This window comes from Dreissena polymorpha, chromosome 12 (assembly GCF_020536995.1).
Source record: "Dreissena polymorpha isolate Duluth1 chromosome 12, UMN_Dpol_1.0, whole genome shotgun sequence".
In the NCBI taxonomy this organism is placed as follows: Eukaryota; Metazoa; Mollusca; class Bivalvia; order Myida; family Dreissenidae; genus Dreissena; species Dreissena polymorpha.
This window is the reverse complement of record NC_068366.1, coordinates 53,363,563-53,391,396: the sequence shown is the minus strand read 5'-3', so window position 1 is coordinate 53,391,396 and position 27,834 is coordinate 53,363,563. Positions and strand designations below refer to the sequence as shown.

General features: G+C 34.5%; 1 protein-coding gene and 1 long non-coding RNA gene across 2 annotated transcripts in view; one reads left to right on the top strand and one right to left on the bottom strand.

The window, feature by feature from the left end:
- The window catches only part of LOC127853561 (retinol dehydrogenase 14-like), a 42,802-nt gene extending 30,971 nt beyond the window's left edge, over positions 1 to 11,831 (bottom strand). Inside the window, exon 1 of the mRNA XM_052388155.1 lies at positions 11,474 to 11,831. Coding sequence (XP_052244115.1) covers positions 11,474 to 11,549 — 76 coding nt within the window. The 5' untranslated portion in view covers positions 11,550 to 11,831. The remainder of the gene's footprint in view (positions 1 to 11,473) is intronic.
- A 5,111-nt stretch (positions 11,832 to 16,942) lies between these two features.
- LOC127853834 (uncharacterized) overlaps positions 16,943 to 27,834 on the top strand; it is a 31,745-nt gene continuing 20,853 nt past the window's right edge. Inside the window, exons 1-2 of the long non-coding RNA XR_008036772.1 lie at positions 16,943 to 17,044; positions 20,800 to 20,859. This is a non-coding gene — a long non-coding RNA (uncharacterized LOC127853834). The remainder of the gene's footprint in view (positions 17,045 to 20,799; positions 20,860 to 27,834) is intronic.

Here is a 27,834-nt window from a genome sequence, read left to right as displayed (position 1 = left end):
TTTTCTTATCAAATTGATAAACTTGGCTATGTTTATATTTATACCAAATTCTTTATAAAAAAAAATTAGCTATCTTTAATTTAAACCGCTGTTAGTTTACTTTATGACAAACATGTTTACTATTTTACTTTATTTGTACTTAAGAATAGTAGAGAGAAAAAAATCAGAAACTATTTGTGACTTTGTAAGTTATTTTGTTGGTTAAAGGGGTGGGTTATGAATTCCGATGTGTCCACAGTTGTAAGCGAACCTGAATATCTCACCACCTATAAAAGTGTGTTTTGAATATCAATTTATGGTACAAACCACTTCTGCTCTTTATTGCCTTAGTAATATGACATGCAGTTTAACACACGTATTGACACACTATTGATGATATTGGGATTCGCTTACAGTAACAATTTTAATTTCTTTCGTAATAAGAATGGTTGAACCCATGGAAACCTTGAGGTAAAAGACTGATTCGAGCAATATTATTTCAAAGCTGGATTATGAGCTGATGTCAAGCATCACAGGAATGTAACAGATTAAGCGCACTTTAAAATAATGTCGATTAATTAATTGGAAACTTTGATCTAGGTGTCTGTGAATTTGTGTATTTGTTGTCATTTAAAATCTGCACATTGTATGTATAAAGGTCCTCGCCTTGAAAGTCCTTAATTTGAAACGAACTTTTCCAGTGTTTGATATATATGCAAATGAAGGTCCTCGTGTTGCATGAAGCTGTCCAGTGTGTGTGAAATATGCAAATGAACGTCCTCACTCTAATGTCCTCGTAAGTGTAGCTCAGCAAGAGAGGTCCTTGAGGTGTTTTCTGTGGTAACTATTGCATGCATGTATGTATGTATGTATGCATGTATGTATGTCGTACGTACGTACGTACGCACGCATGCACGCACGCATGCACGCACGCACGCACGTATGCATGCATGCATACATGTATGTATGTACGTATGTACATATGTGACCATATGAGCATCTTGGTACTTCTATATGTTTTAATACAAATTCAATTAGTCGCTGCTGAGTGCTGAAACCTAAAAGGTTATACCTTATAGTGCCCATGGCATCAAAGGGCAATAACTCATCGAATCAGAATAATTAACATTGACATGAATAACATTGTTTTGTAGTTGTATTCAAATGTTTTCAGAATTAGAGAAATGGTTAAAGTTAAAAAAACAAACATTTGAACGTCAATCATTTGGAGAAAAATATATCATAAACATACAAACACTATTGGCAATAACTAATCGAATCAGAATGATTACATTGACATGAATAACAGAGTTTTGTACTTTCATTCAAATGTTTTGAGAATTATGGAAAAGGTTAAAGTTGAATAAAGAAGAGCTGTCTCCATAGGATGACATATGCCCCCGAAAAATGCTTTAATAGAAGTTATTAGTATTTTTCGAAACCTAAACGCTGATTTTGAAACCTAAACGCGGACTCTAAGTTCAAGGTCAAGGTAAAGTCAAAGGGGTCAAAAATTGTGTGCGTATGGTAAGGTCTTGTCCATATACACATGCTCACCAAATATGAAGGTTACATCTGAACCGACATAGAAGTTTAGAGCATTTTTTGAAACCCTAACGCAGATTTTGAAACCCAAACGTGGACCCTAAGTTCAAGAACAATGTTAAAGGGGTCAAAATGTGTGTGCGTATAGAAACGCCTTGTACATATACAGATGCATACCAAATATAAAGGTTACATCTGAAGCGACATAGAAGTAATGAGCATTTTTCAAAAAAGTATGACGGACAGTCCGATCACTATATGCCCTCCTTCGGGGCAAAAAAATACAAAAAAAAAAACAAAAAAACTTTTGACCTCCATCATTTGGAGAATAATATATCATAAACATAAAAAAATTATCCTTGAAATGATATCCCTGCCAAATAAATTGTGTTTAAGGATGGGTGTAGAACTAAAAGAAAAGGTATAAGTGAAGGGTTGTGCCTTTCCTCAATTTGTTTTTTAACTCATTTTGTACCTATGATGGGTTTTGCAGTCAACAAAATGCAGTTATTACAGATTCCCTTGGTGCATATCAAAGGAATGACTTAATAATGAATCAAATTAATGACCTTTGACCTCAATGTGTGACCTTAACCTTAGACACTAGGATTATGGGTGTTGAATGTGAAGCACCCCCAGATGATTGAGAACAACCATGGCAAGTTTCATAGCTCTGACTCATGTGTTAATGGAGATAAAGCTCTAAACTTATATTACAAAGCATTTTTTTTCAAGATATAAAGGGCCATCACTCCATTATTAACAGATGGCGTACAATGCAATTTGGCGTGCATCATCCTCTTATACATATATACTCATACCAAATTTCAATAAAATCCGCCACAGCACTTCCAAGTTATGGCTCGGGACACAAAAGTGCCGGACGGACGGAAGGACGGACGGACGGACAGCGCCAAAACAATATCCCGCAGCCTATGGCGGGGATAACAAAATCAAGATTAACAAAAGACATAGCATGTTTAAACTTAAAAAAAAATGTCCCTCAATTACGTTTATCTAAAAGAACTGAACAAAAGTGTCACTATCTATGTAAAAGCCATACAGCACTAGTGATTGGATGAATCGTACTGAAAGTACTGAAGAACGCTCAATAGAACATTTGCGTTAAAAAACTGAACTAAAAATGAGCAAAAATAAACAAAACAATATAGCACAATAAAAACTGAACTAAAATGTTATTTCACAGTGAGTCGATATATACTAATCCGGCATGATCATATTATTTGGTTACCATATACGCTTCCATATTTTTTAAACAACGCCATTTGTCCACATAAATTATATCGACTCTTTAGTTATGTCGCCATGTCAACATTATGTTACTTGTAAGTCATCAAGATATATGCCGTCATACAGTAAACAATACAGAAATAGTTAAATTTACAAGACGGATAAAGGTTAAAATATCGTCAGAGATTTAGGCTCTTATGCCAACATGCGGGTTGTTTAAGTCTTGACAACTTATCTTATGTCGACAAATCAACATAATTTTAGGCGTCATGCTCTTTTGAAAATGACTTGCCATCGTAGTTTTAGTCGACATGATGAGTTATTTTTGACGACATGACACCTTTTTCATATCATGCCGTCATATAATGTTGACATCATCACAGTATCAGGGTGTACCATATACGTTTCCATAGATTTGTCATTATCACGTGTTGATGCTTATTTAATTGCAGAAGGGGATGTGGTGGTGTTTAGGTGGGGTGGGGGACGTGAAAGCGTGTGTCAAAAACTTATTTTCTTACATTGCTTAAATTGCACAATGTATGAAGATTTTTGCTAGAATTTGCAATTTGCTAGACTGTCACCATGACTGAGCATGGTTCATAACCAGGCTGAATTAAAGAAGCAGTTTAAGTGATAGTATGGGAATCTAACAGTTTATAGGTGTCTATCGCAACCGTTGTTTATTTTTGGTGTTTTCACTTCATATACACTTATATTTGTTAATGCATCATCAACATACTAAAACAATATCCCGGAAAGAAAAAAATAATGCATTTGAATATCAACCGTACGTTCGTTTTGACAACTGACGACAGAAATGATTCGATTTACGATGTGAATCTTAATTTAGTTTTAGTGCAGATTCGTTAATACGACACAAATACACTATTTTGTTTTACGGATCATTTCGGCTTAGAGGACTGGGTGAGACATGTAAAATATCGAATATAATATATATTTTTTATAACAACTCGCAGCAAGATGAGTTGCAGATAATTGGTCAGTAACCACATTTTAACTAACTCTTTTGACTTGTTTATTATTTTGAGCTCAATTTAACAGTGAAAAATGCCCATAATATCACTTTAAAGGCTGGAAGTGGGTGCGTCAACATGTACATCTTTATGTTGCGTTGATAGTAATTAAAGAACATGAATGGTTCTTTATGTTGCGTTGATAGTAATTAAAAAACATGAATGGTTCTTTATATTGCGTTGATAGTAATTAAAGAACATGAATGGTTCTTTATGTTGCGTTGATAGTAATTAAAGAACATGAATGGATTGTTTACGGTGGCATATAAGGTTTAAGTGAAATAGTTAAATTTTCAAAGAAATCTTTTCATTCAGTATGAAAAAAATAACCATGACTGACAGAAAATTTGTTAAGTGTAAAAAAACAACAACAACATATAGGAATAAAAGAGACATGTATATTATTATCTATTCATTTTATGAGTTAGTTGGGATATAGAGAATGAAAAATATAACTAATTTGTGCATGATAAACATCCTTATATGAAAATAATTGATAAAATAAGGGTCAACAGGTAGTGTAAAAAAGAGTCTTGAACATGGTCATTTTTATTTAAAGAAGAAGCAATGACTATTATGTACACAAACATGTTTGTCATTTAATACCATGGCCTTAAAATCAATGTTCAAAATTTGACCAACTTATCTTGCGTAGTTTTTGAGATATGATGTCACGAATTAAATCACTAAAACCGTGACTGTTTGGACAAAAATGAGAAGTTACATATTAAGTATCAGTTTTAGTGCATGGAGGAGAGTTATTGCTCTTTTATACATTTACACAATATACTGTTCTATTTGGCAGGAAAGGGCAGTAATCTTGTATTTTATTTTTTGAAAAATAAGTATAAAAACGCAATATTATGTTGCACTTCCTACTTTATTTATTGTTATTTTATAATTCAGTATTTAATCTAATGTACCTAGTAGATCTATATTTTGAATTATTTTATGCAAGATGAAAACCAAAGTAGTAAAAAAAAAATTCTGTTGAAATATTTAACGGTTTAGTGTAAATACTTTTTCGGCACAGCTGTTTAACGTCACTTTTGACCTTACCTGACCTGTGTAAGTGTCCAATAAAATTCAAATACAATTTTCCGCGGCTAAACACAAATGAATACACTTCATTTATTCCATTGGCTGATTTGAGAATACCACCAGAACATTGGAAACATGCCCGCGTCTTTGTAACACTGTTTAACTGAATGAAACAAGTGTATCTCTAATGAAAAGGCTTAATAGATAGAACAGTTTTACACTCAACTCTCGACATCAATACAGTTTGTGCGTGCACCTTTTATTTTCAGAGGATTGCCAGCGCAAGAGCGTTTGTACTTAAAGGCTTTGTTCTCATATTTAGTACTGACTTCCATATTCCTGTCAACATGTTTACATGTAAAAATATACAGAGCAGTGGAATCGTGTCATCACTTTAATGCATTGCATTTCAACCCGCGAGGTATCAGGGTCAGTTCGCGGCCAGTGTGTGTGAATGTCAGAGTTTATTTACAGGTCATCGCTGCGTCTTCACGACTACCTTATGTGCTGACCTGAGTTCGCGGCCAGTAAAATAATCGTTATATAATATAGACGCTATCGCATGAACTAGGTGAACTGGAATTTTCTTTAGACCAGAAATATGTTAAATGACGATATTCAGCGATATAATTATGGTATGTCAATAACAGATTCTTAATGTGTTTTGAACAATACCATGATAAATATTATTTTTGCTTAATTTAACAAGAATTATTCCACCATATTGACTAATGTATTAAGCAAGAGCGCGATGATTCTCGATACTGTTAATAATCGAATCAAATAGCAATGCCCGACAAACCACTAAAACAGGTTTGTTCGAAGAACGCGCGTATAAATATTTCAAATATGTACAGATACTTCGCGTGTGGCCGGCTGACTCATATGTTTTAATTTCACTTCCATTCTTTTTTTGGTTTTCTGTTTTGTATCTATAGGTTTATGACCAGCAATATGTAATATAAATGTAAAATAAGCCGCGAAAACTCCGCGTAACATCCCGTATTGCGTGTGATGCGGCTAACAACTGCACAGAAAAAGACATTCGCTATCCTTGATCACATTCATTGAACTCTTTACCTTTCACAAACTCAAACCACAATCAACGCCGTATATCTTTTTGAAAGATATTTCGTGTAAGAAGTAAATATATAAATGTGACTGTTGGGACATGTTCCATTGCATTAAGGCCATTATTTTGTGTCTATGTATGCATATTTTACACTACAATGTAACAAAATTTTAATAACAGAGGTTTGGGAATCATGTGGACCACAGAGTTTTACATTTGGGGACCATTAAAATTGTGTGATCTGTGTATAGTAAATCAGCCGTGACTGTTGGGACAAAAAGTTTCTATAGTTTGTATGATGAAGTGATAAACCTGAAAGATCAAAGACCAGTCTTATTCTCTCAATGGCTGTTCAATGAAGACAATGACATGTATGCTTATATTAAGGGTGATGTTAAAGCAGAAATAGAGGCACTTTAAACAGCCGTGACTGTTGGGACGAAAATCGTGACTGTTGGGACACATATTCCAGGCAATATACAGTTGATACTTGTCAGCATGTAAGTTTGACTGAAATATGTATACCTCTGTTAGGGTCTTAAGAATAAGTTAAGATAGCTTTTTTATATAAATCTGCTATCGTTGCCAAACAGTGAGCATTAGAAGAGACACACCGTCGAACCGTAACTGATGGGACAAATTTGGTGCATTTCAGGACACAAATCTCTAGAATACAGGAAATATTATGACAAAGGTTAGGATACCATCTTTAGATGGTGCCTTATGTCTAGTGAAATAGATATAATACATACATTTAAAGCTGCCTGTATTGTTTATTTCATGCAATATATAATAAAGGTATGAAAATGCTCTTTTGGCCTCAATTGGGATATTTAAAAAAACACGTAAAATGATAAAATGCTTGTTTTTTCTCTTGAAAATCATTTTCTGAGAAAGACAGATAATCTCACTACAGTATAAATACAAAAATAATTTTATATAATACTAAAATATCTTTTAACGTGCATTTCTTATTTACCAAAAAATAAATGTCACGCTAAAATGGTAGTTTTTTAGCTCACCTGATTGCTCAGGTGAGCTTTTCTGACCGGTCTTTGTCCGTCGTATGTCCGTCCGTCCGTCCGTAAACATTTGCTCGTTAACACTCTAGAGGCCACATTTCTTGTCCCATCTTCATGAAACTTGGTCAAAAGCTTTGCCCCAATAAAATCTCGGCCGAGTTCGAAACTGGGTTGTGCCGGGTCAAAAACTAGGTCACTAGGTCAAAAAAAGAAAAACCTTGTAAACACTGTAGAAGTCACATTTCATGCCCAATCTTCATGTAACTTTGTCAAAATGTTGTCTTAATGATATGTTGGTCGAGTTCAAAAGTGGTTCCGGTCCGTTGAAAACATGGCCGCCAGTGGGAGGGGCAGTTTTCCTTATTTGGCTATATTGAAACCTTGTAAACACACTAGAAGTCACAATTTTTGCCCAATCATCATGAAAGTTGGTCAAAAAATTGGTTTTATTGATAACTCGGACAAGTTCGAAAATGGTCCAGATCGGTGAAAAAACATGGCCGCCAGTGGGCGGGGCATTTTTCTCTATATGTATATAGTGAAAACATGTGAACTCTCTAGAAGTCACATTTTTGGCCCAATTTTCATGAAATTTGGTCAGAACACTTGTTGCCTTGATATGAGAGTTGAGTTCGAAAATGGTTCCGGTCAGTTGAAAAACATGGCTGCCAGGGGGGGGGGGCAGTTTTCCTTATTTTGCTATAGAGAAACCTTGTAAACACTCTATAAGTCACAATGTTTGCCCAATTATCATGAAAATTGTCAAAACATTGGTTTTATTGATATCTCGGACGAGTTCGAAAATGGTCCAGATCGGTGAAAAAACATGGCCGCCAGTGGGCGGGGCATTTTTCTCTATATGTTTATAGTGAAAACATGTGAACACTCTAGAAGTCACATTTTTGTCAAATTTTCAAGAAATTTGGTCAGAACATTTGTTTCCTTGATATGAAAGTTGAATTCGAAAATGGTTCCGGTCAGTTGAATAACATGGCTGCCGGGGGGGCACTTTTCCTTATTTGGCTATAGAGAAACCTTGTAAACACTCTAGAAGTCACAATGTTTGCCCAATTATCATGAAAGTTAGTCGAAACATTGGTTTATTGATATCTCGGACGAGTTCGAAAATGGTCCAGATCGGTGAAAAAACATGACCGCCAGTCGGCGGGGCATTTTTGTCTATATGTATATTGTAAAAACATGTGAACACTCTAGAAGTCACATTTTCGGCCCAATTTTCGTGACATTTGGTCAGAACATTTGTTTCCTTGATATGAGAGTTGAGTTCGAAAAATTGTATCGGTCAGTTGAATAACATGGCTGCCGGGGGGGGGGGGGCAGTTTTCCTTATTTGGCTATAGAGAAACCTTGTAAACACTCTAGAAGTCACAATTTTTGCTCAATCATCATGAAAGTTGGTCAAAACATTAGTTTTAATGATATCTCGGACGAGTTGGAAAATGGTCCAGATCGGTGAAAAAACATGGCCGCCAGTGGGCGGGGCATTTTTCTCTAAGTGAAAACATGTGAACACTCTAGAAGTCACATTTTTGGCCCAATTTTCATGAAATTTGGTCAGAACATTTGTTTCCTTGATATGTGAGTTGAGTTTGAAAATGGTTCCGGTCAGTTGAATAACATGGCTGCAGGGGGGGGGGGGGGGGGCAGTTTTCCTTATTTGTCTATAGAGAAACCTTGTAAACATTCTAGAAGTCACAATGTTTGCCCAATCATCATGAAAGTTGGTTAAAACATTGATTTTATTGATATCTCGGACAATTTCGAAAATGGTCCAGATCGGTGAAAAAACATGACCGCCAGTGGGCGGGGCATTTTTCTCTATATGTATATAGTGAAAACATGTGAACACTCTAGAAGTCACATTTTTGTCAAATTTTCATGAAATTTGGTCAGAACATGTGTTTCCTTGATATGAGAGTTGAGTTTGAAAATGGTTCCGGTCAGTTGAATAACATGGCTGCAGGGGGGGGGCAGTTTTCCTTATTTGTCTATAGAGAAACTTTGTAAACACCCTAGAAGTCACAATGTTTGCCCAATCATCATGAAAGTTGGTCAAAACATTGATTTGATTGATATCTCGGACAAGTTCGAAAATGGTCCAGATCGGTGAAAAACATGGCCGCCAGTAGGCGGGGCATTTTTCTCTATATGTATATAGTGAAAACATGTGAACACTTTAGAAGTCACATTACTTGCCCAATTTTCATGAAATTTGGTCAGAACATTTGTTTCCTTGATATGAGAGTTGAGTTCGAAAATGGTTCCGGTCAGTTGAATAACATGGCTGGCAGGGGGGGGGGGCAGTTTTCCTTATTTGGCTATAGAGAAACCTTGTAAACACTCTAGAAGTCACATTTTTTGCCCAATTATCATGAAAGTTGGTCAAAAAACATGGCCGCCAGTGGGCCGGGCATTTTTCTCTATATGTATTTAGTGAAATTATGTGAACACTCAAGATTTCACATTTTTGGCCCAATTTTAATGAAATATGGTCAGAACATTTGTTTCCTTGATATGAGTGTTGAGTTCGAAAATGGTTCCGGTCAGTTGAATAACATGGCTGCCGGGAGGGGGGGAGGTGGGCAGTTTTCCTTATTTGGCTATATTGAAACCTTGTAAACACTCTGGAAGTCACAATTTTTGCCCAATCATCATGAAAGTTGGTCAAAACATTGCTTTTATTGATATCTCGGACTAGTTCGAAAATGATCCAGATCGGTGAAAAAACATGGCCGCCGCCAGCGGGCGGGGCATTTTTCTCTATATGTATATTGTGAAAACATGTGAACACTCTAGAAGTCACATTATTTGTCCAATTTTCATGAAATTTGGTTAGAACATTTGTTGCCTTGATATGAGAGTTGAGTTCGAAAAGGGTTCCGGTCAGTTGAATAACATGGCTGCCGGGGGTGGGGGGGGGGGGGCAGTTTTCCTTATTTGGCTATATTGAAACCTTGTAAACACTCTGGAAGTCACAATTTTTGCCCAGTCATTATGAAAGTTGGTCAAAACATTGGTTTTATTGATATCTCGGATAAGTTCGAAAATGGTCCAGATCGGTGAAAAAACATGGCCGCCAGTGGGCGGGGCATTTTTCACTATATGTATATTGTGAAAACATGTGAACACTCTAGAAGTCACATTTTTGGCCCAATTTTCATGAAATTTGGTCAGAACATTTGTTTCCTTGATATGAGAGTTGAGTTCGAAAATGGTTCCGGTCAGTTGAATAACATGGCTGCCGAGGGTGGGGGGCAGTTTTCTTATATTTATATAGTAAAAAAAACTTGTAAACACTCTAGAAATCACATTCCTTTGCCCAGTCATCATGAAACTTGGTACAAAGATTGGTTTTTTATATATCACATAATTAATGCCATTATTATTGCCCTGAGACTGTCCAAATTTTAATTATATTATACAAAATCCTTGTAAACACTCTAGAGGTCACAATTGTGTTTCAGATTTTATGAATCTTGGTAATAATATTTATTTTTGTTAGCAAAGGTTGATGTTTGGTAAGAGGGGGGGTCAACTCAAAATATAGGTCACCAGGTCAAATCTTACAAAAACAAAAACACTCCATATGTCAGAGTTTTGGTTCAATAATGATGAAATTTGACCATGATGTTTGTCTGGACAATATCTAGGTCAAGTTTAACGTTTGGTAAAGATTGAATGAACCGACTCCTCTCAGGTGAGCGAACTAGGACCATCTTGGCCCTCTTGTTGCAAGTTTAGGCAACTTTAAAGTTTCATAATTTCCAATGAGTTGGCCGATTTATCTGAAATTTTCAACACAGAAATAGTAAAACCTAATGATATGAGAAGTATGATTGTAAAAAGAAACTTTTCTTAAACATGCCTTCAAAGCCTGGCCTCACTGGAAAAAATGCTTATTTTGCTTAAGGCCATAAGTGGCATCCACTCCTCTTGTTTTCTATCTCGTTCCCTTCTCACGCGACCCTTATTTATTTATTACTGCACTGCTCTTTTTTCATTGCACTCCTCTTAATATTTTATTTAGTTTTGCACTTCTCTTTTTTCTATCTTGTTCCCTCGACTTAGTAAGTCGTTCCCACGAAATAGCTAACTCGTTCCCAAGAGTCAGTTAGTCGTTCACTCGAGTTAGTATGTCGCGGGAACGAGAGAGAAACGTGATGAGTGCAATTTAAAATATAAAAAAGATGAGTGAATGTCACCTCTATGCCACCGTAGATTTGTGAGGTGAAAAGGTGTCAGTTTTTTGGAAGAGCAAGTTAAGTTGTTGGAGACTTTAGAAAAATATATAAACAACGTATAAATAATGTACTATCTTGGTATTCTGGATATTACATGTTTGATGCAATCACCTTATATCGAATTAGCCACAGAAGTTGGCATGGATATTTTTCTCTTAAAGATGTATGTATAACATATTTCCTGAAAAGTTCCATTAAAATACCACACATGGCAATCATTATAAAGTAAAGTATAAATTGTGCTACATCACAAACAAACCTCACCTCTATTGGCCCCTGTCACCACGAACGTCCTGTCTTTAGGAATAGGAACAATCGGGAATGACTGTGTCCCGCCCATTGTTAACACACAAAAAATACAGGAAAGCACAGCACTAGTACAACGCTATATTACACGATTAATACAATAAACGTTTGAAATTGGAAACTATATTTAAATCCTTTTTATTAATGAAAACGACGGGTATTGCAATATGTCTTACACACGCAAAGATCTACCGTAATGTCATGTGTATATGTACCAATTATCATTGTGAATATGATACGGATAACTTTCAGTACTATTTGTCCTATCTTTTCATAGCAAGATAACGCACTTGTGTTCGACCGACCATTCATATATATCCCAATTACACAATGACTTTTCACATCTCAACAGATACGTTAATTGACATATTGCGTGAACAATGATCGCTCCGCCCACTTAGTCCGGTATCCCACTTAGTCACGTGGCTTAGCGGTTAGAAAACCTAGACAAGCTAACACCAAGGTGGCTTTTTTGCCTATAGCTAGATTGCCTACGGATTACGCCATAATCCGGATGATTTTATGGCCCTTTTCACCCGAAATAACACTGTTAAAAGGGGTTTGTGTCGTGTATTTATTATGCATTTGCAAACAAATATTAATTTAAAGAGAACATTAGCTATGTATAACGGGTATTTGGGTACTTTTAACACGCTCACAAACGCTTGCGCGCTTACCGAAATCCAACCTGTTACTATGTGTAATGGTGGTATTAGTAAGAAATTAAGGTAGTGCACCTCTAATGGGCACATATCCAAATATAATCTAATTAATTATTTTCTTAATCAGCATCATTTCACTGAACTACATGCAAATTTGTAGGTAGGCTTTCCATGCTTTTTTAAAAAATATACCGATTTTTTCAAAACCACCCCCACGCTCGGCTTTTGTCCAGTTTATTTTCACCCCTGGGGTATATAAAAGTTCCATAATTCATTCAAATTTCCAAATATGGGCATGCAGTTGGTGTGTACAGATGCTGTAAAGGTGTTTAAAGTTTAAACAAGATGAAATAAGTATTCTTTTACAGACATTTATTTTTTACAATTTTTTATCTATGGAAGAGCACCATGAAATGTAAGTGATTTCAGCCAAGTAAAAATTGGGTCGGTTAAAAACAAAGTGTCATAAAATTCAAAATAGTATCATTTAAGTCATATTTTAAACTTAGTTTTTATAGAAACACTATATACAGCAAAAATACCAAGAACTAGACAGATTTACCGTTTACTTTTTGAAATAAAAATAAAAATGCAACATGCATGGTTCGTATTTTCAACAGTAAATCACCCAATTTCGCCATAACGTTGTTTTAATTTTAATAATTGAAAAATGTGCATAAAAATTGCAACATATTTAACAATAAATATAGCTTATATGCCATATTAAATCAAATTACGTTAGAAAATAAATAAAACGCGTCGCAAAAAAGTATACGTCGTCGGCAGGATTCGAACCTGCGCGGGAATATCCCAAAAGATTTCTAGTCTATCGCCTTAACCACTAGGCTACGGCACCTAATAGTAGGCTCTTCAACCTTCGAAGAAATCGCGGGAAATCATTAGAGGTGCACTACCTTAACACGTCTACACTTGTATTTATCCATGTTATTTACGAAAATACTAACGAAACTTTTTCCACCTGTATTTGACACGAATAGCGCTTTATAACTGGAATTTTGCTTAAGTTTTACACGCTTTCTGACACCGAACGGGTACTGAAATAAAAGTATACTAGTAAAAGTTATATAAAGAATATTGAACATTGCTTATGGGACATTAATCAATCATAGTAATTCAAAGTGCATAACAACAAAACGGTGGCATCGACACTTTTTTTTATTAAAATAGTAACATAAAATAGTTTTCACTTGATTCCGACATGAAAAGCGATTTATAACGTCGATTTCCTTAATTTACGCACGGAGTCCGTGATTTATGCAAGTACCAATATACCCTATTTGTTTACATATACGCGTGATATATTTCATACTAAATATTGCTTATATGACACTTTCAGTTTTTTTAAATAAATTAATTTTTAAAAGGTGATTTGGGTAATTCTACACATTGCAGCTTCCACTCGTACGTGTCAAGACCACATTTCCGCATTGGAAATTGTATAAATCAAATTCTTTTAACTTATCTATCTGGCTACCGACTGTCCGAGTTACATGAACCTTATTTACACCGTTTCTTTATATTTCGTGTCCTATTTTTCCGAACAAAATAAACGAAACTGAGAATGAGAAACTATGCAATCGGCTTGTCTTTAAAATCGCGGACATGTCGTTAGTAGTCGGTGCGCTGATTATTATTTTCATACATACATACAGTTCATACACCGATGAAATGCAGAAAAATGCAATTCAATTCTTATAATTACAACACAAAATGATCTAAAAGCTGAAATTCTATCGTGGTAAGGATCATAATAGTCCTTTTTAATCCAGCGTACGAATCTATTTTCAGTTTCGGTTTCATCTCCGTCAAACGGTTATATCGTTGAAGTTCGCGCAAAAATATAACGTCATTACGCTATTGACCAATAAAAACAACGCCATTAAGTTTCGCGCAAAACATAACGTCATTTTTTGCAACTTGTTTATGACCAGAAAGTAGCGCCATGAATATTTATGTTCAAATTTGCTTACGAAGTGGGTTAATCGAAAAATGAAAAACCGGTCACGTGAACAAATTATCCAATCAGATTGCAGCATTCATATGAATGTGACAGAAGTTGTAATTATATGTTAATCAATACATATAGATGCAATTTGAAAGTGTGCAAAATTGTCATTAAATCTATAGCCTAGTTAGCAAGTATTTTTTTAAATTTTAAACCCGAAAGTAGGATTTTTATACATATACGTCAATTTCGACAAACGCGATTTTTAAGTGTTAAAGCGCAAATTGTCATAGATAAAATCAAATCTATAGCATAGTTAGCAAGTAATTTATTATTTTTTCAAACGGTACCGCTTTTAAAACCGAAAGTAGGATTTCTCTAGACGTATACGTCCTTTTCGACAAACGCGATTATTTTACAGTTTTAAAGCGCAAAGTAGACGTATTTCTACCTTGTAAACACCAGATATATTCTAATTGGCATACATAAAATATGTTTCTTATTTATACTTAAATTTATACTTTAATTTCAAGGTGTGTGGCTTTAAAGGGGCATTTTCGCTTTTCGGTAAATAGACAAATTTGAAGAAAAAAATGTTTCAGAATCTCTAATTTTCGTTGTAGTTATGATATTTGTGAGGAAACAGTAATACTGAACATTTAACATGCTCTAAAATACCCATTATATGCATCTTTTGACTATTTAAAAACCTGAAAATTATAAAGCGTTGCAACGCGAAACAATTGAATAATTTGGAGAGTTTTGTTGTTTTCGTTATATTTTGTGATACTACGAAAAGTGCTTATATATGGTATAAAATTTATCACTCATGTTATCAGCGCGAACAGCCGAGTGGTGTAAGCGATAGGGTTTTACTTCAGGGGTCAGTGGTTCGAGCCCAGTTGAGTGTTACTTTTTTTCTTTCTTTAATTTTATTCTTGTTTTTTTACTGGAGCTTTTTAGATTCAATGTTGACATGTATCAATATAAAGCATTTAATGACCAACTTCAATACATGCCAAAATCTGTGAAAAGGCATCTTTAATATGTCCAACAGAAGACAGTCAATAATAATACTCATATGAAAGTGATTCTACAACAATATGATGTTCAATTGAACCATGCGTACCATGGACCCATGAGAATTTCACTTTTGCTCTCAAAACATTGAAAGCACGGTTTTGATTGGACAGACTTAGCGGTTGTCAGATGGTGACATTCTAATGGTCGTTCTCAAACCAAATAATGCGAAGCGTCTACGTCTTTGCGTCTTTGAAGATTGGGTTTTCATCGGATTGCCGCAAAGGGATCCGGGTGTGATATTGGCCTGGCATATTTGATTTAGTTAGGTTAGTGATAACGTGTCAGACAGGTCGTTAACCTAATAGTGGCACACAGCACATTGGTTAAATTTGAGCTTAGTAAAGCATGTGGGTGTGGCATTTGCGCTATGTGTTATGTTCTCTCTGAAAATTCATACGCAATAGTAACTAATATTCTAAAACATGTTTATAGTTCTTAGTTACCGTAGTTACAACTTACACAATTATGTTCGTAAGACTGTGAGTATGAAACACAAAATTTAAAATGGTAAAATATTCCAAAATATTTCTACACAATAGTATCTAAGATTTTGTATCCTTGTAGATCAAGTCAATTCTGCATAGCACAATTTCACGTGAATATGTCATTTTTTTAAGTATGCCTCAATGTTATCCATTCAATCAGGATGCAGAGTGCTTTAAAGGGAACCATGCCAGTGAATGAATTGATTAATTTACTTTGTATTAAAATATCTTACATGTAAGATTTGACCTTGTACATTCTGACCTCTTTCGTAGCCAAGTGTTTCCCCAATTACATATAATTTTCATGAAATCCATAGCCATTCACTACTGAAGCGTTGACCTGGTTTAACTATCGTCGGAACGCACGTTCACTGAAATGCGCTCTGCCTTTTGATATTAGGTAAAATAATCTTTTTAGTCTTTTACGTGAAAAAGGTACCGCGTCAAACTCCGTTAGAAAATAAAAGCTGTGAAATGACGTTTTATTTAAACCGTTACATGCACATCGTCTTCGCCTTGTCGTGTTTACTGCATTCCTTATGCTTTTGTTGCATTTACCGTTATCAAATCAAATGATCTTTGCTCTCGAGACCTCATTCGTTGTTAAAGTGTTGTTAAAGATGATTGTAACTATAAGTTGGCTCATTAACATAAATAATACAGAATTTTCGCGACCCGTTCTCGCACGGTACAGTACGACAGTACGACACTACAGTATAGTGACAGCGGAATATATACAATGGGAACCGACGATAGGTTAAACCACGGACTCTAGAATATACACTCCCTGGTTAAACATAATTGTTAATGACATTGAATAATAATATAAAGACCTATATAATGTATTCTATAGGTCTTTGAATAATGGAATTTACCGTTTGCTTACCTTTTATTACTAAAAAAATCTTGGAAAAAATTACCTGATATATTAACAGTATGTAATATGCATTGAAATAAAAACAATACAATGTATTGCATATATTTATATTTCAAAACCCGACCATGTGGTGTAGTGACACGTGCGCCATCATCGATTGAAACGCGTTACCATCTTTCTTTGATATGTTGCCATGATAGGAGCTCACAAAAACACTATAATTGTATGCGAAGAAAAACAACAGAAATGTTTAAATTTGAATCGCTGCGGTTTACATAAATATCCGCTGCAGACGTATGCGAGAAATTGTACACTGGAGACGGAATTTAGCAGAGGCATGTAAGGTCGCGTGACTTTCAAACCGAAAGCAGGAAGTGAAAATAGAGTGAGCACATCTGAAGTTTAGTAACATATCGGATTTCACTGTGCATAAAGTAGGATACGCCATCCAATACGGTAATGTCACTCATAATTCTTTGATAAAAATCGATATTTATGTTATTTGTATAATAATTTAACGTTATTCATATGTAAAGTATATTAAATAAGCATTAAAATAATGTTTATTTAGTTAATATTAACGAAGTAATTTAAAAGTTATTGAGTAATTGGTAAATACTAGACTGCTAGACTTGGTAGATCATGGTCTGATCGGATTCAATGTTTTTGTAAATTACCCATATAAGTCATCATTTAAAAAAAATCTTAGTTCTATGCACACATTAAAATATCAGCAAATTGATTCTGACATAAATTCAATAGCATAGACTAATTACATTATAAATGATGTTACCAGTATATGTGCTTGCATTTTTGTTTCAGAAGTATTTGCCTGTAAAATTATTTAATAAACAAATCTGGGATCATGTGAATTAAAACCCCATAGCTTTGCATCGTCTGTTCCAATGTTGTGGTCCGTATTTTATTCAAGTCTGGTCTTATTCTTCTTATAGAAATGTGTAACTGTTAGGGCTTTTTTTCTTGATTAGTACGAATGTGCATGGTCTGTTAGGGGAAAAATATCAACACAACTGAGAAAGGGGAAAATATGTCCAAGGTAAACTTATAGTGCAGGGACATAAGAAAATCTGTTATGGGAAGGGGCCTTTCCCATTGGGGACGGTAAAGAAGGAAAAAAGCTCTGCCTTTGGCATCTTGGGATTTCATAGTTAAGATAAGATAAGATAAGATTTATTTTGAAGCGGCAAGAGTTAAACAACAAATATAAGCTCAGATAGCTTGTACAACCGACTATAAAACATGATGAATAAGAAAGAACAAGTGTATAAAAGCTGAAAGACTGGAAACAATTTGTTCTACAATTAAAACGCAGATATACATATAAATATATAGCATGATATTACAACATCAGATATGGTACTTAAAAGTTTAGATTTGTCTACATTAAAAGTCAGATAATTTTTTAAGAGAAAGAGATAAAATATCAACTAGACACAGCATGCAGAGCATACAAAACATATCAAGCATACAGAGCATACATAGCATTCAGAGCATACAAAGCGTACACAGCAACCAGAGTATACAAAGCGTAGCGCACACAAAGTATACATAGCATTCAACGCAAACAAAGCACATAGTTATGTTTTAATTTTCAGGAAATATTCTGTTAACCCTTTCAGTGCCGGAACCGAATTTTAAAGGCCTTTGCAAACAGTTTGGATCCAGATGAGACGCCACAGAACGTGGCGTCTCATCAGGATCCAAACTGTTTGCTATTCTGATAGTATTCTTTGAAAAAAATAGAAGAAAATGCTAATTTTAGAAATTCTGCAGACGACATTTTAGCAGACGACAAATTTCCCAGCATGCAAAGGGTTAATGCTATTAATATAGGAGTGCCCAGGTGTATGGTTCAATAGAAATGTGTTTAAAAATCATTCTGAAGTTTCCAACCACTGGTTGAAGAAAATTTGTTTAAGTGTAAGTATGTGTGTGCATTGTTTTTTTTACAGAAAAAGAACATTTGTTTAAGTGTAAGAGTTTGTGTGTGCATTGGTTTTTTAAAGAGCAAAAAATGAGAGCATTATTGATACATAATTTTTTATGACAACCCCATTTGATGTGTGATTGGGTGAATGGATTGGCTTGATGTAGAATAGAATAATTAAACTTAAAGAATTATTATTTCATTATATTTATGACATGCCCATTGTGAAGTACAGTAAATCTCAAATGTTTGGCAAATGAAAAGAAGTAAATGCATTTTTAAAGCAAACAAAAGCTGTGAACTTTCAATTATATTTTTTGTGTTTCCTGCTCACTTAATACTCCCCAAATGACAAGCCAAATGATGAATCAATAATGTTCAAAGGCATACATATACATACAGCTGGAGCCTGTGTACGTCCTGGCTGAGTATTTATTCAAGACTTTTTAACTCATGTAGACTTATTTTAAATTGAAGAAAATCGTCATGATCTTAACAAAGTGTCCATAGCTAAACAGCCAACTGGATGAGCACGTGTATTTTTACAAAATAAATCAATGTCCATTGACCTGAAAATGATACAGGACACATGCTGACAACATGTTTTATTATTAATAACATCATTATAGTTAAACAATTATTCAATCCATAGAGGTGACCGGACGAATAATAACATACATGTATGCTGATACCTATGAGCATATTTCAGTGCAGTAAGCTAATGATTTGAGAGCAACAATAACAGTGGGTTTGAATGATACATTACTGCGCAAATATAATAAAAAATACTGCCCAAATATATATATTAAATAAAAAACATCCAAAAGGGGATTCAATGTTGTGTTTTTTTTCAGTTTCAAAACTGCCCTGGTGCTTTTGCTTTTAAATCTCTGAATGTATTTCATTTGAATTGTGAGATTTAGTTAATTTTCATTTATTTAAACATTTACAGTAAATTCATTTAATAATCTTAATCTGACCCACAATTTACTTATTGTAATAAGAAATAATTGAAGTCTGTGGGATTTGGTAACTTGGTTGCAAACAATACTTATTTCTCAATTTTTTGCCTCTCATTTTAAGCACATATATGAGAGTTCTCTCTTTATTGAATGATATCAAGAACACTTAATAATGAGTATCATAGTCATCTTCACAATATTGAATTTTGCAGGAAATGTAATTTCAGAAATTGGGAAGTCATCATATTGAAGCTACAAAGTGCAATATGATAATACAAGTGTCATTGTAGTTTATGCAGCTCCTTCACTTGATGAGATATTTGAGTACATGTAGTAATATAAGGCTACACATTTTGTAGTAATTTACTAAAAAAAAAGGCAAATATGATTTAAATGGACATCTGAAAGACCGAAATATAAAAAAAACCCATTGAAATTGGTAAAAAAAGGATTATTTGTTTATTATTAGTTATGAAATATCTGTAAACGTGATAGTGTGTTCTGTCACAGGAGTAAATCAAGCAAATTAGTTTGCCGTGGCGTAATGGATAAGGTGTCCGCCTAGCGATCGGGAGGTCATGGGCTCCATCCCCACTTGGGGAGCATTCTCTAGATCTTCCCCAAAGACACCAAGGACCTGGTTGTAGGCCCAGGAAACCTACTCAAGAGCCCGAGGCTTCCGATGCAATTGAGCTAAAATAAATAGGTTTAAATTAAACTAAGCAAGTGCACATTGTCCAGTAAGCAAACATTAAGGTATATATTTGAATCTCACAAAGCTCTTTCAAACATTAATATATTTACAGCACTGTGGCATAGAGGATATAAGGGATTTTTGATAGCTTTTGAAAACCAGGTCAGGAGTCAAATGACCTTAAATTTTTATTGGTGGAACGAAATTTTCAGGGTTCAAAATACTGAAGTCTAGATATTATGTTTCTATATATTTGTTGATTGCTCCATAAATTTTAGATTACTGTTGTTGTTTTTTTCGACAATGAGCCTTTGTTTATATTACACTGTGTGCAAATGATTGGGTGGGGTAAAGAACAAGCAATGCTACCAATTGACCAACCATCTTAAATGTAATCACCTGAAAACAGCGTTCACCTGTCTACAACGGCCACTTTGGTAATTTTCCTAGAGTGACCGCTACGCTCAGGTTGGACTGTATATCATTTGGGTCATTATAAATAATTACAATGTTAGGATTCAATTTGATCCTTAATATTCATTGATGAAAGAATCATTAAGTACAGTACTGAAACGTACTATTTGTTGGAACGTTTTCTGTGTTTCAGATGATGGGTGGCCGAAGATTGTTAGGATCTCTGGTCATAGGCCTCCTGATTATGGCTTGTGTAAGTATCGTACCTTGCATAAGGGAGGTTCTTTAGTGTGGGGGATAGGAGTCAGAGATTTTTCCCTTCTCATTGGGAAGAGGCTCTAGCCTATTGATTTTGGGAATAAATATCACTTAAATAGCTGATAAGGGAAATAAAAGCTAGTGTAAGTTTTGATTTAGGGAAAATTTGCATTATTTTCAAGAAATTTTTCATGGGGAAGACGCTGTTAATCAGCCTCTGTTACATAAGATAAAAAAACAGGGAGAAAAGGATGTCCTTTCAAACCAGAACTTTGGGGTCTCGAGGTCTTTAGAAAAGTAGGTAGGAGTCCAAGGTATATGTTCAATTGTGTCTACATTATTTACTGTCAGGAACTGATTGGCAATACCCGGTATTTAATTTTCATAGATATTGATGAGCCACCTTATGACCCATTAAATTGCACTTTACGTAGAGACACACTTTGAACTGTATCTTGGAAGCAATGATCATCTGAGCTGACAAATGCAAACAGACAACAGTGAAAATGACAAATACTTCCTTTGTCATTATTTTTAAAATGCATCATTTTATTGGTTGAATTTCTCTACAGAATGGAACACTGTCACCAATGAGTTGTTTCATTAAACTTTCCCTCTCAGAAGCTAAGTGAAAATGGCTAAATGAAACCAGCATAAAACCAGACCAGCCTGCAAGTAATTCTCAGTCTGTTCTGATTTCATTCTTTTTGCTGCTCATTAGCTTCGTAGGGCAAGAAATGAAGGATTTTCAAGTTGCATCTACATGTAATAAAAAAGGTATTATATTAAATTTGATTTTTAAAGGTACTTAAAACATTTCAAATTGCGTAACTGAGTGTAAATCGTTTTCACGTTTTTAAAATTTTGCTAGCCCAATCTCCCACAGTAAATTTAGAAGTATACCATATTAGGGTGAAGGCATAAAATAGATGTCAATTTGTTGTGCTCTGAAAATTGAGTCATAAGTTAAATTTGTGGTATGATTGTTCATAAGACAGGACCCTAGACCCATCATATGAAGCTTAGCATTAATTACTTCATAATTTAAAATCTATTTCTGAGCAACCCTCAGTATTATACTGTTTTTTTATGCCCCTGAAGGAGGGCATATAGTGATCGGACTGTCCGTCTGTCTCTCCATCTGTCCGTCACACTTTGCATTTAGGTTTCGAAAAATGCTCATAACTTCTATTTCCCTTGAGATATAACCTTCATATTTGATATGCATGTGTTATGGACAAGACTTTTCCATATGCACACAAATGCGTTTAGGTTTCGAAATCTGCGTTTAGATTTCGAAAAATCCCATAACTTCTATGTCCCTTGAGATATAACCTTCATATTTGGTATGCATGTGTAAATGGACATGGCCTTTCCATACGCTCAAACATTGTGACCTTGACCTTGAACTTAGGGTCCGCGTTTAGGTTTCAAAATCTGCATTTAGGTTCCGAAAAATGCTACTAACTTCTATTAAAGCGTTTATAGGGGGCATATGTCATCCTATGGTGACAGCTCTTGTAGAGTAATACAATATAATGATTCAAATAGAGGAATATTATTTGACAATCAAACAGGATTTCGTACAATTAACATTAATTTATGAACAGGACTTATGTGCACATGTTTTGTCTTTATCTGCTTTTATGGTATTTTTTAATTAATTGTTCAAGTCCAATAATGTAAAAAGATATTTTATCATATTCCTTGCACAAGAATGCATTGTATTATCAACACTGTAGAGGTAAGCTTTTTCAATAGTCTGTAACATTAGAACCAGGAACAGGGGGCAGTTTTTGTAAATGATATATTTCATCGAGCAAATGTTGACATTTTTATTTGGAAGAATACAGTTGGTACATGTTTAAACTTTAGTGTAATTGCAAAAATATGAAGATAATCAAGCTTATATTGGCAAAATCTGTTTTCCCACTATATGACATAAAAATGATTGAAAACTTTCATTTTATGGTCCAACATAGATTATATCATAACACTGGAACTTGTGCACTGGTATATATTGATCTAGCTAACCTCTGTGCACTGGTATGTCTTGATCTAGCTAAGCTCTGTGCACTGGTATATCTTGATGTAGCTAAGCTCTCTGCCCTGGTATGTCTTGATCTAATTAAGTTCTGTGCACTGGTATGTCTTGATCTAGCTAAGCTCCGTGCACTGGTATGTCTTGATCTAGCAAAGCACCATTTACTTGAATATCTTGATCTAGCAAAGCTCTGTTCACAGGTATATCTTGATATAGACAAGCTCTTTGCACTGGTATATCTAGCTAAGCTCTATGCACATGTATCAGTTTTTTTGTTTTTTTCAAAATCAGGTCCGGTATCCGGCCCCATTCCCAATGGAAAAAGTATATATTTTTTCCAAATAGGACCTGGAAATTCCCAATTGAAAGTTTCAACAACAACAATTTTTTTATTATTTTTTTTAGATCAACATTTAGTTTCTCTTCCATCCAGCTCTATAAGATACACTTTAGTAAATATTATATTTAAAACACTTTAATACTAGTTTTTGAAGCATTTGTTAGCAAAAAAACAACACTTATTTCCCAAAATGGTGAAAAAAACACTGTAACTATATATTTTGATCTAGCTTAGCTCTGTTTACTGGTATATCTTGATCTAGCAAAGCTCTGTGCACTGGTATATCTTGATCTATCTAAGCTATATTGACTGGTATATCTTGATCAAGCTAAGCTCTGTGCACTGGTATATCTTGATCTAGCTAAGCTCTGTGCACTGGTATATCTTGATCAAGTTAAGCTCTGTGCACTGGTATATCTTGATCTAGCGAGGCTCAGATTCTCAGTTTTTTATAGAGATGCTCCATGTTATACTCATGCATTTGGAACTATTAAGGCTTAGGGCATTGTTGGCAGCAAAGTCAAATCATTGACAGAAATTTTTATTGATATTTGTGAAGCGTTTCATATTCTTCTTATACCCACATTTCGTATGCGCGTCTTCTGTCCGTTTGTCAGTTGACACAGTCTTGTTTAGGAGTTTTCTCCTTTTTTTCCTAGACAAATTTTGCAGGCATTGATCACTATGCTACGAAATTTTGCGTGTAAGATTTATATCATCCTACGTTCAGGGTTGTCATTATGATTGTAAACAAAGGATTATTTTGGAATAGTAACCGATCCGGCCGGGGGTCAAGGGTAGGTCCAGGCCCCCCCCCCCGACAGAAAACAAATTCTAAACATTTTAGGGACAAAATACTGCTATTCTCAGAGCAAAAAAAGTTAAAATGAGGTCTAAAAAGACTATAATTTCACATTTTTAGTATACTGTACAATGTAAAAACATATTATATTGATAGATCTTTGCATGTTCCAATTCTATCCATTACCCGATAATCCAGTATTATTGCGATTTCTTTTTTTCAAAACCAAATTATGGCCAATATTGACGATGAATGTCGTCCGCAATTCAATGCAAGTGCATATACAAATTAAATTGTGGGATTCCCACTGAACATGCGTGAATCAGGTGACGCGATTTGAGAGCATTGAGAACCGTTTATATTTAGGCCTAGTAATTACAACAAATCAACGACTCAATCTAAACTGTTACATGTACCTCCTTTTAGAAAAGTTTGCAAAAGTGGAAGTGAATTCCTGAGAATAAAAACACGTCTTTCTTTAAATTTTACCAAGTACTTTTCATTCCGGAATGTGATATAACTTGTCAGGTCATTCATGCATGTAGACCTATATGTATGCATAGTTTGGCAATCTCAAAACACGTTATTTACATACTTATTACATTATGTGTTATGACCATGTGTATAACAAAATGAATTATTTAATTGAAGTATTTTCAAATGCGTATAATTAAATGTGTTATCCGAAATCATTTTCAGATTTCATTATTCACGGAAAATTAAGAAAATTCTAGCAACAGAGACACATTTCTCGTGTTTTTCATGTACAGATGAAAATCATGCCAAAATTAGACTTCATGTATAACATCACGTCATTCTTCCTCTGGGAAAGCGTGGACTTAAATAGTTAGATGCTGAATAACAACTTCGTAGCGCAGAGGTGGCTAATATCTTTTATTTTTTAATATTTGGAAACGTTTTCTCTAACTAAAAAAACAAGTTAATTACGCTCTACTGTGCTACATTCGTTGAGATATGGTCAGTAATAATCTGTGAAATGTACAGCTATTTGATACAGTTTCACGTGGGGTCGGCGTGTATTCGGCTGCCTGAGCGCTGATTGGTTGACGTGCTTACCAAGAAGAATTTGATTGACAGCTGGAAAAATCAATATTGGCCACTCGCTGAGAAATTCATTGAAAACAGTAGCTCTTAGGCGGAGTTAACGGACTGACTGAATGACCGGGCGTCGCTCTACTATACAACGGTTATTCCTCGTCAATTATTGTCGGTTTGCGTGATCAAAACTTCCGATCGCAATTTTAAAGATTCGGGAAAAACAACCAATTTTCTGGCGATTTTAACCGATGAATTCGATCGGCAATCGGTTAATAATGACAACCCTGACGTTAAATAATACAAAAGTTATGTTCCTTTTCAACTTATTATAAGTTTTTCTTTCAGTTAAGCTTAAGATAATGTTTGTGTTCTTTTTTGCCATTGGGGATATTTACTTTTTTATTCTTGGGATAAATACAAATTTCCATTGGATAACAGCCAAATTTGGGGGTTAATTTTAAGCAAAAGAATGCACAGTATTAATGTGACAAGATCTAGTTCCTGTTAATCTGACAAAGGTTTGAAAAGCGAAATTAAACACTTTTAATATGTATACTTGAGAAAGAGCAATTTAATACAAAAATAAAGAATTAATGTTTTAACTGGTAGCTTAAAATTTAAATAATATATTATTATTGGTAAAGTCTTCAAGTTAAATTAATTTATAAAAGCTACACAATCACCTTGCATGGATTTACCAATAACACACAGTTATAAGTTTGTTCCACACATTTTGCAAGTGTTTGCTTACAGATAAAGGATATGGGCAGTTGTAAAAGAAAGTGCTCAACATGCAGTTTAATATTTACATTGCGGGTGTAAGATATGATTTATATCCCAGCGATACAAGAATGTATTATTAGCCTATATCTAAGTTTGATTTGTTGAGGACATTGAGTATGCCTTATTTGGTGATAGGTTTACAGACATTGTTGACAGAGTTTTGTACTAATCTAAGAAAATGTCCTGAATTTTGGTCTCAGTGCAGTAACATATATAGATATTGTTTCCAACTTGCTGTTCAGATGTTGTGGGTTTAATCCATTCTTAAAACAAACAATGCATACAAAAAGTAATGTAGAAAAATACTGGTTCTATGTTTGAAAAATGTTAACTAATTCTAGCTGAAGATATACCATCAAGATCTTCAAAATTTTGGGCAAAAATATGTTTATGTACATTTTCCTGAATCTGTCCAAAAAAAACAACAACGAATAATATGTAACAAGAAGCAAGATGTTTATCAACCAATAATGAATGAGTTGAAGTTATTAATGAGTAGGAATTGTAGCATTTTATCTATGGATATTTTCATTTTGACCCCTCTGAATTTTTAAGTTGGATCTTGGTTTTCAATCTGTTGAATCCAATGTGATTTTCATAAACACATTCATACTTATGCTACTTAAACATATTAGAGCTTTGCCTGACCATTTCTTAGAGATTATATGGCTGTTATTTTCAACAGTATCACTTAATGTTTCATGATACATGTATCTATGCACACAAGTATGTGTCAGCCATGTTAGAGTTTCCATCTTTGGTGGTCGTGACATGTACAGGATTTAAAATTTCCCACAGTCGATTTAAAAAGACTCACCTAAACACATTTATTTTGGAGCTCAAAACTGGTGTAACTTTTTATAATTTCTATACCAGATACAGCAGTTTGACGCTTATTAAATAGCTGTGGGTGCATCAGATAGCACAGTGTTTGATGATTCTATTTGATGATAGCTGATCTTAACTCTTTCAGTGCGGGAACCGAATTTTGAAGGCCTGTGCAAACAGTTTGAATCCAGATGAGACGCAACAGAACGTGGCGTCTCATCAGGATCCTAACTGTTTGCTATTCTGATAGTATTATTAGAAAAAAATTGAATAAAATGCTAATTTTAGAAATTTAGCAGACGTCATTTTAGCAGATGACAAATTTCCCAGCATGCAAAGGGATAATTAAGTCATGTTGAAGCTTGTTTGGAGTGTTCACTGTGTTAACCAGTTACCACTTAGAATACGTATTTTGATGCATGTGTAGCCCCAAAGAAAGTTAAATTTAATTAAAGACCTTTCTTATTAGATTTAAGTTTTAAAGGCTTCATTTCAACCCTTAGATACTGATGAGCAGCAAACAGCATAAAATCTGAACAGACTGCCAGTTACTTGCAGGCTGTTCTGGTTTTATGCTGTTTGCACATAGCCATTTTCTCTTTGCTTCTAAGTGGGAAAGGGTTCAACAGTATTTTCAAGTTAATTTAAACAGTCAGTAAACCTACTTATTCATTTCCTTGGCAAGTTTAGCCAATCTAAGTGGTTACCAAGTACTTAGTGCACATAGTTAATAGTTATATCAGTAACTGAAAAATGCCCCACTTGAATCATTGGTAGAAGGAGACTGACCATCGCAATACTTTCATGACCAGTCCTAGGCCTGGCCCCATATTTAACGAGCAATTCTGAAATAAGAGGACACAAACCAGAGCTTTCACAATTGTGTTTGTCTGCAATAACACTTACATAATTAAACAATTTCAAATCATTTTTTGTATTTGTTCATGTTGGTGAAAAAGCGAGTTAAGATTAAAATTCACGTCATTCTTTAAACGAAATGTTTTGCAAAAGTTCTTTTACAGTACCATTATCTACAGATCACAAGACCCTCTTTTGACCTTGACATTCAACTATTTTGGACTCAGACTTATTCAGAAGATCAAAATTCTTGGTT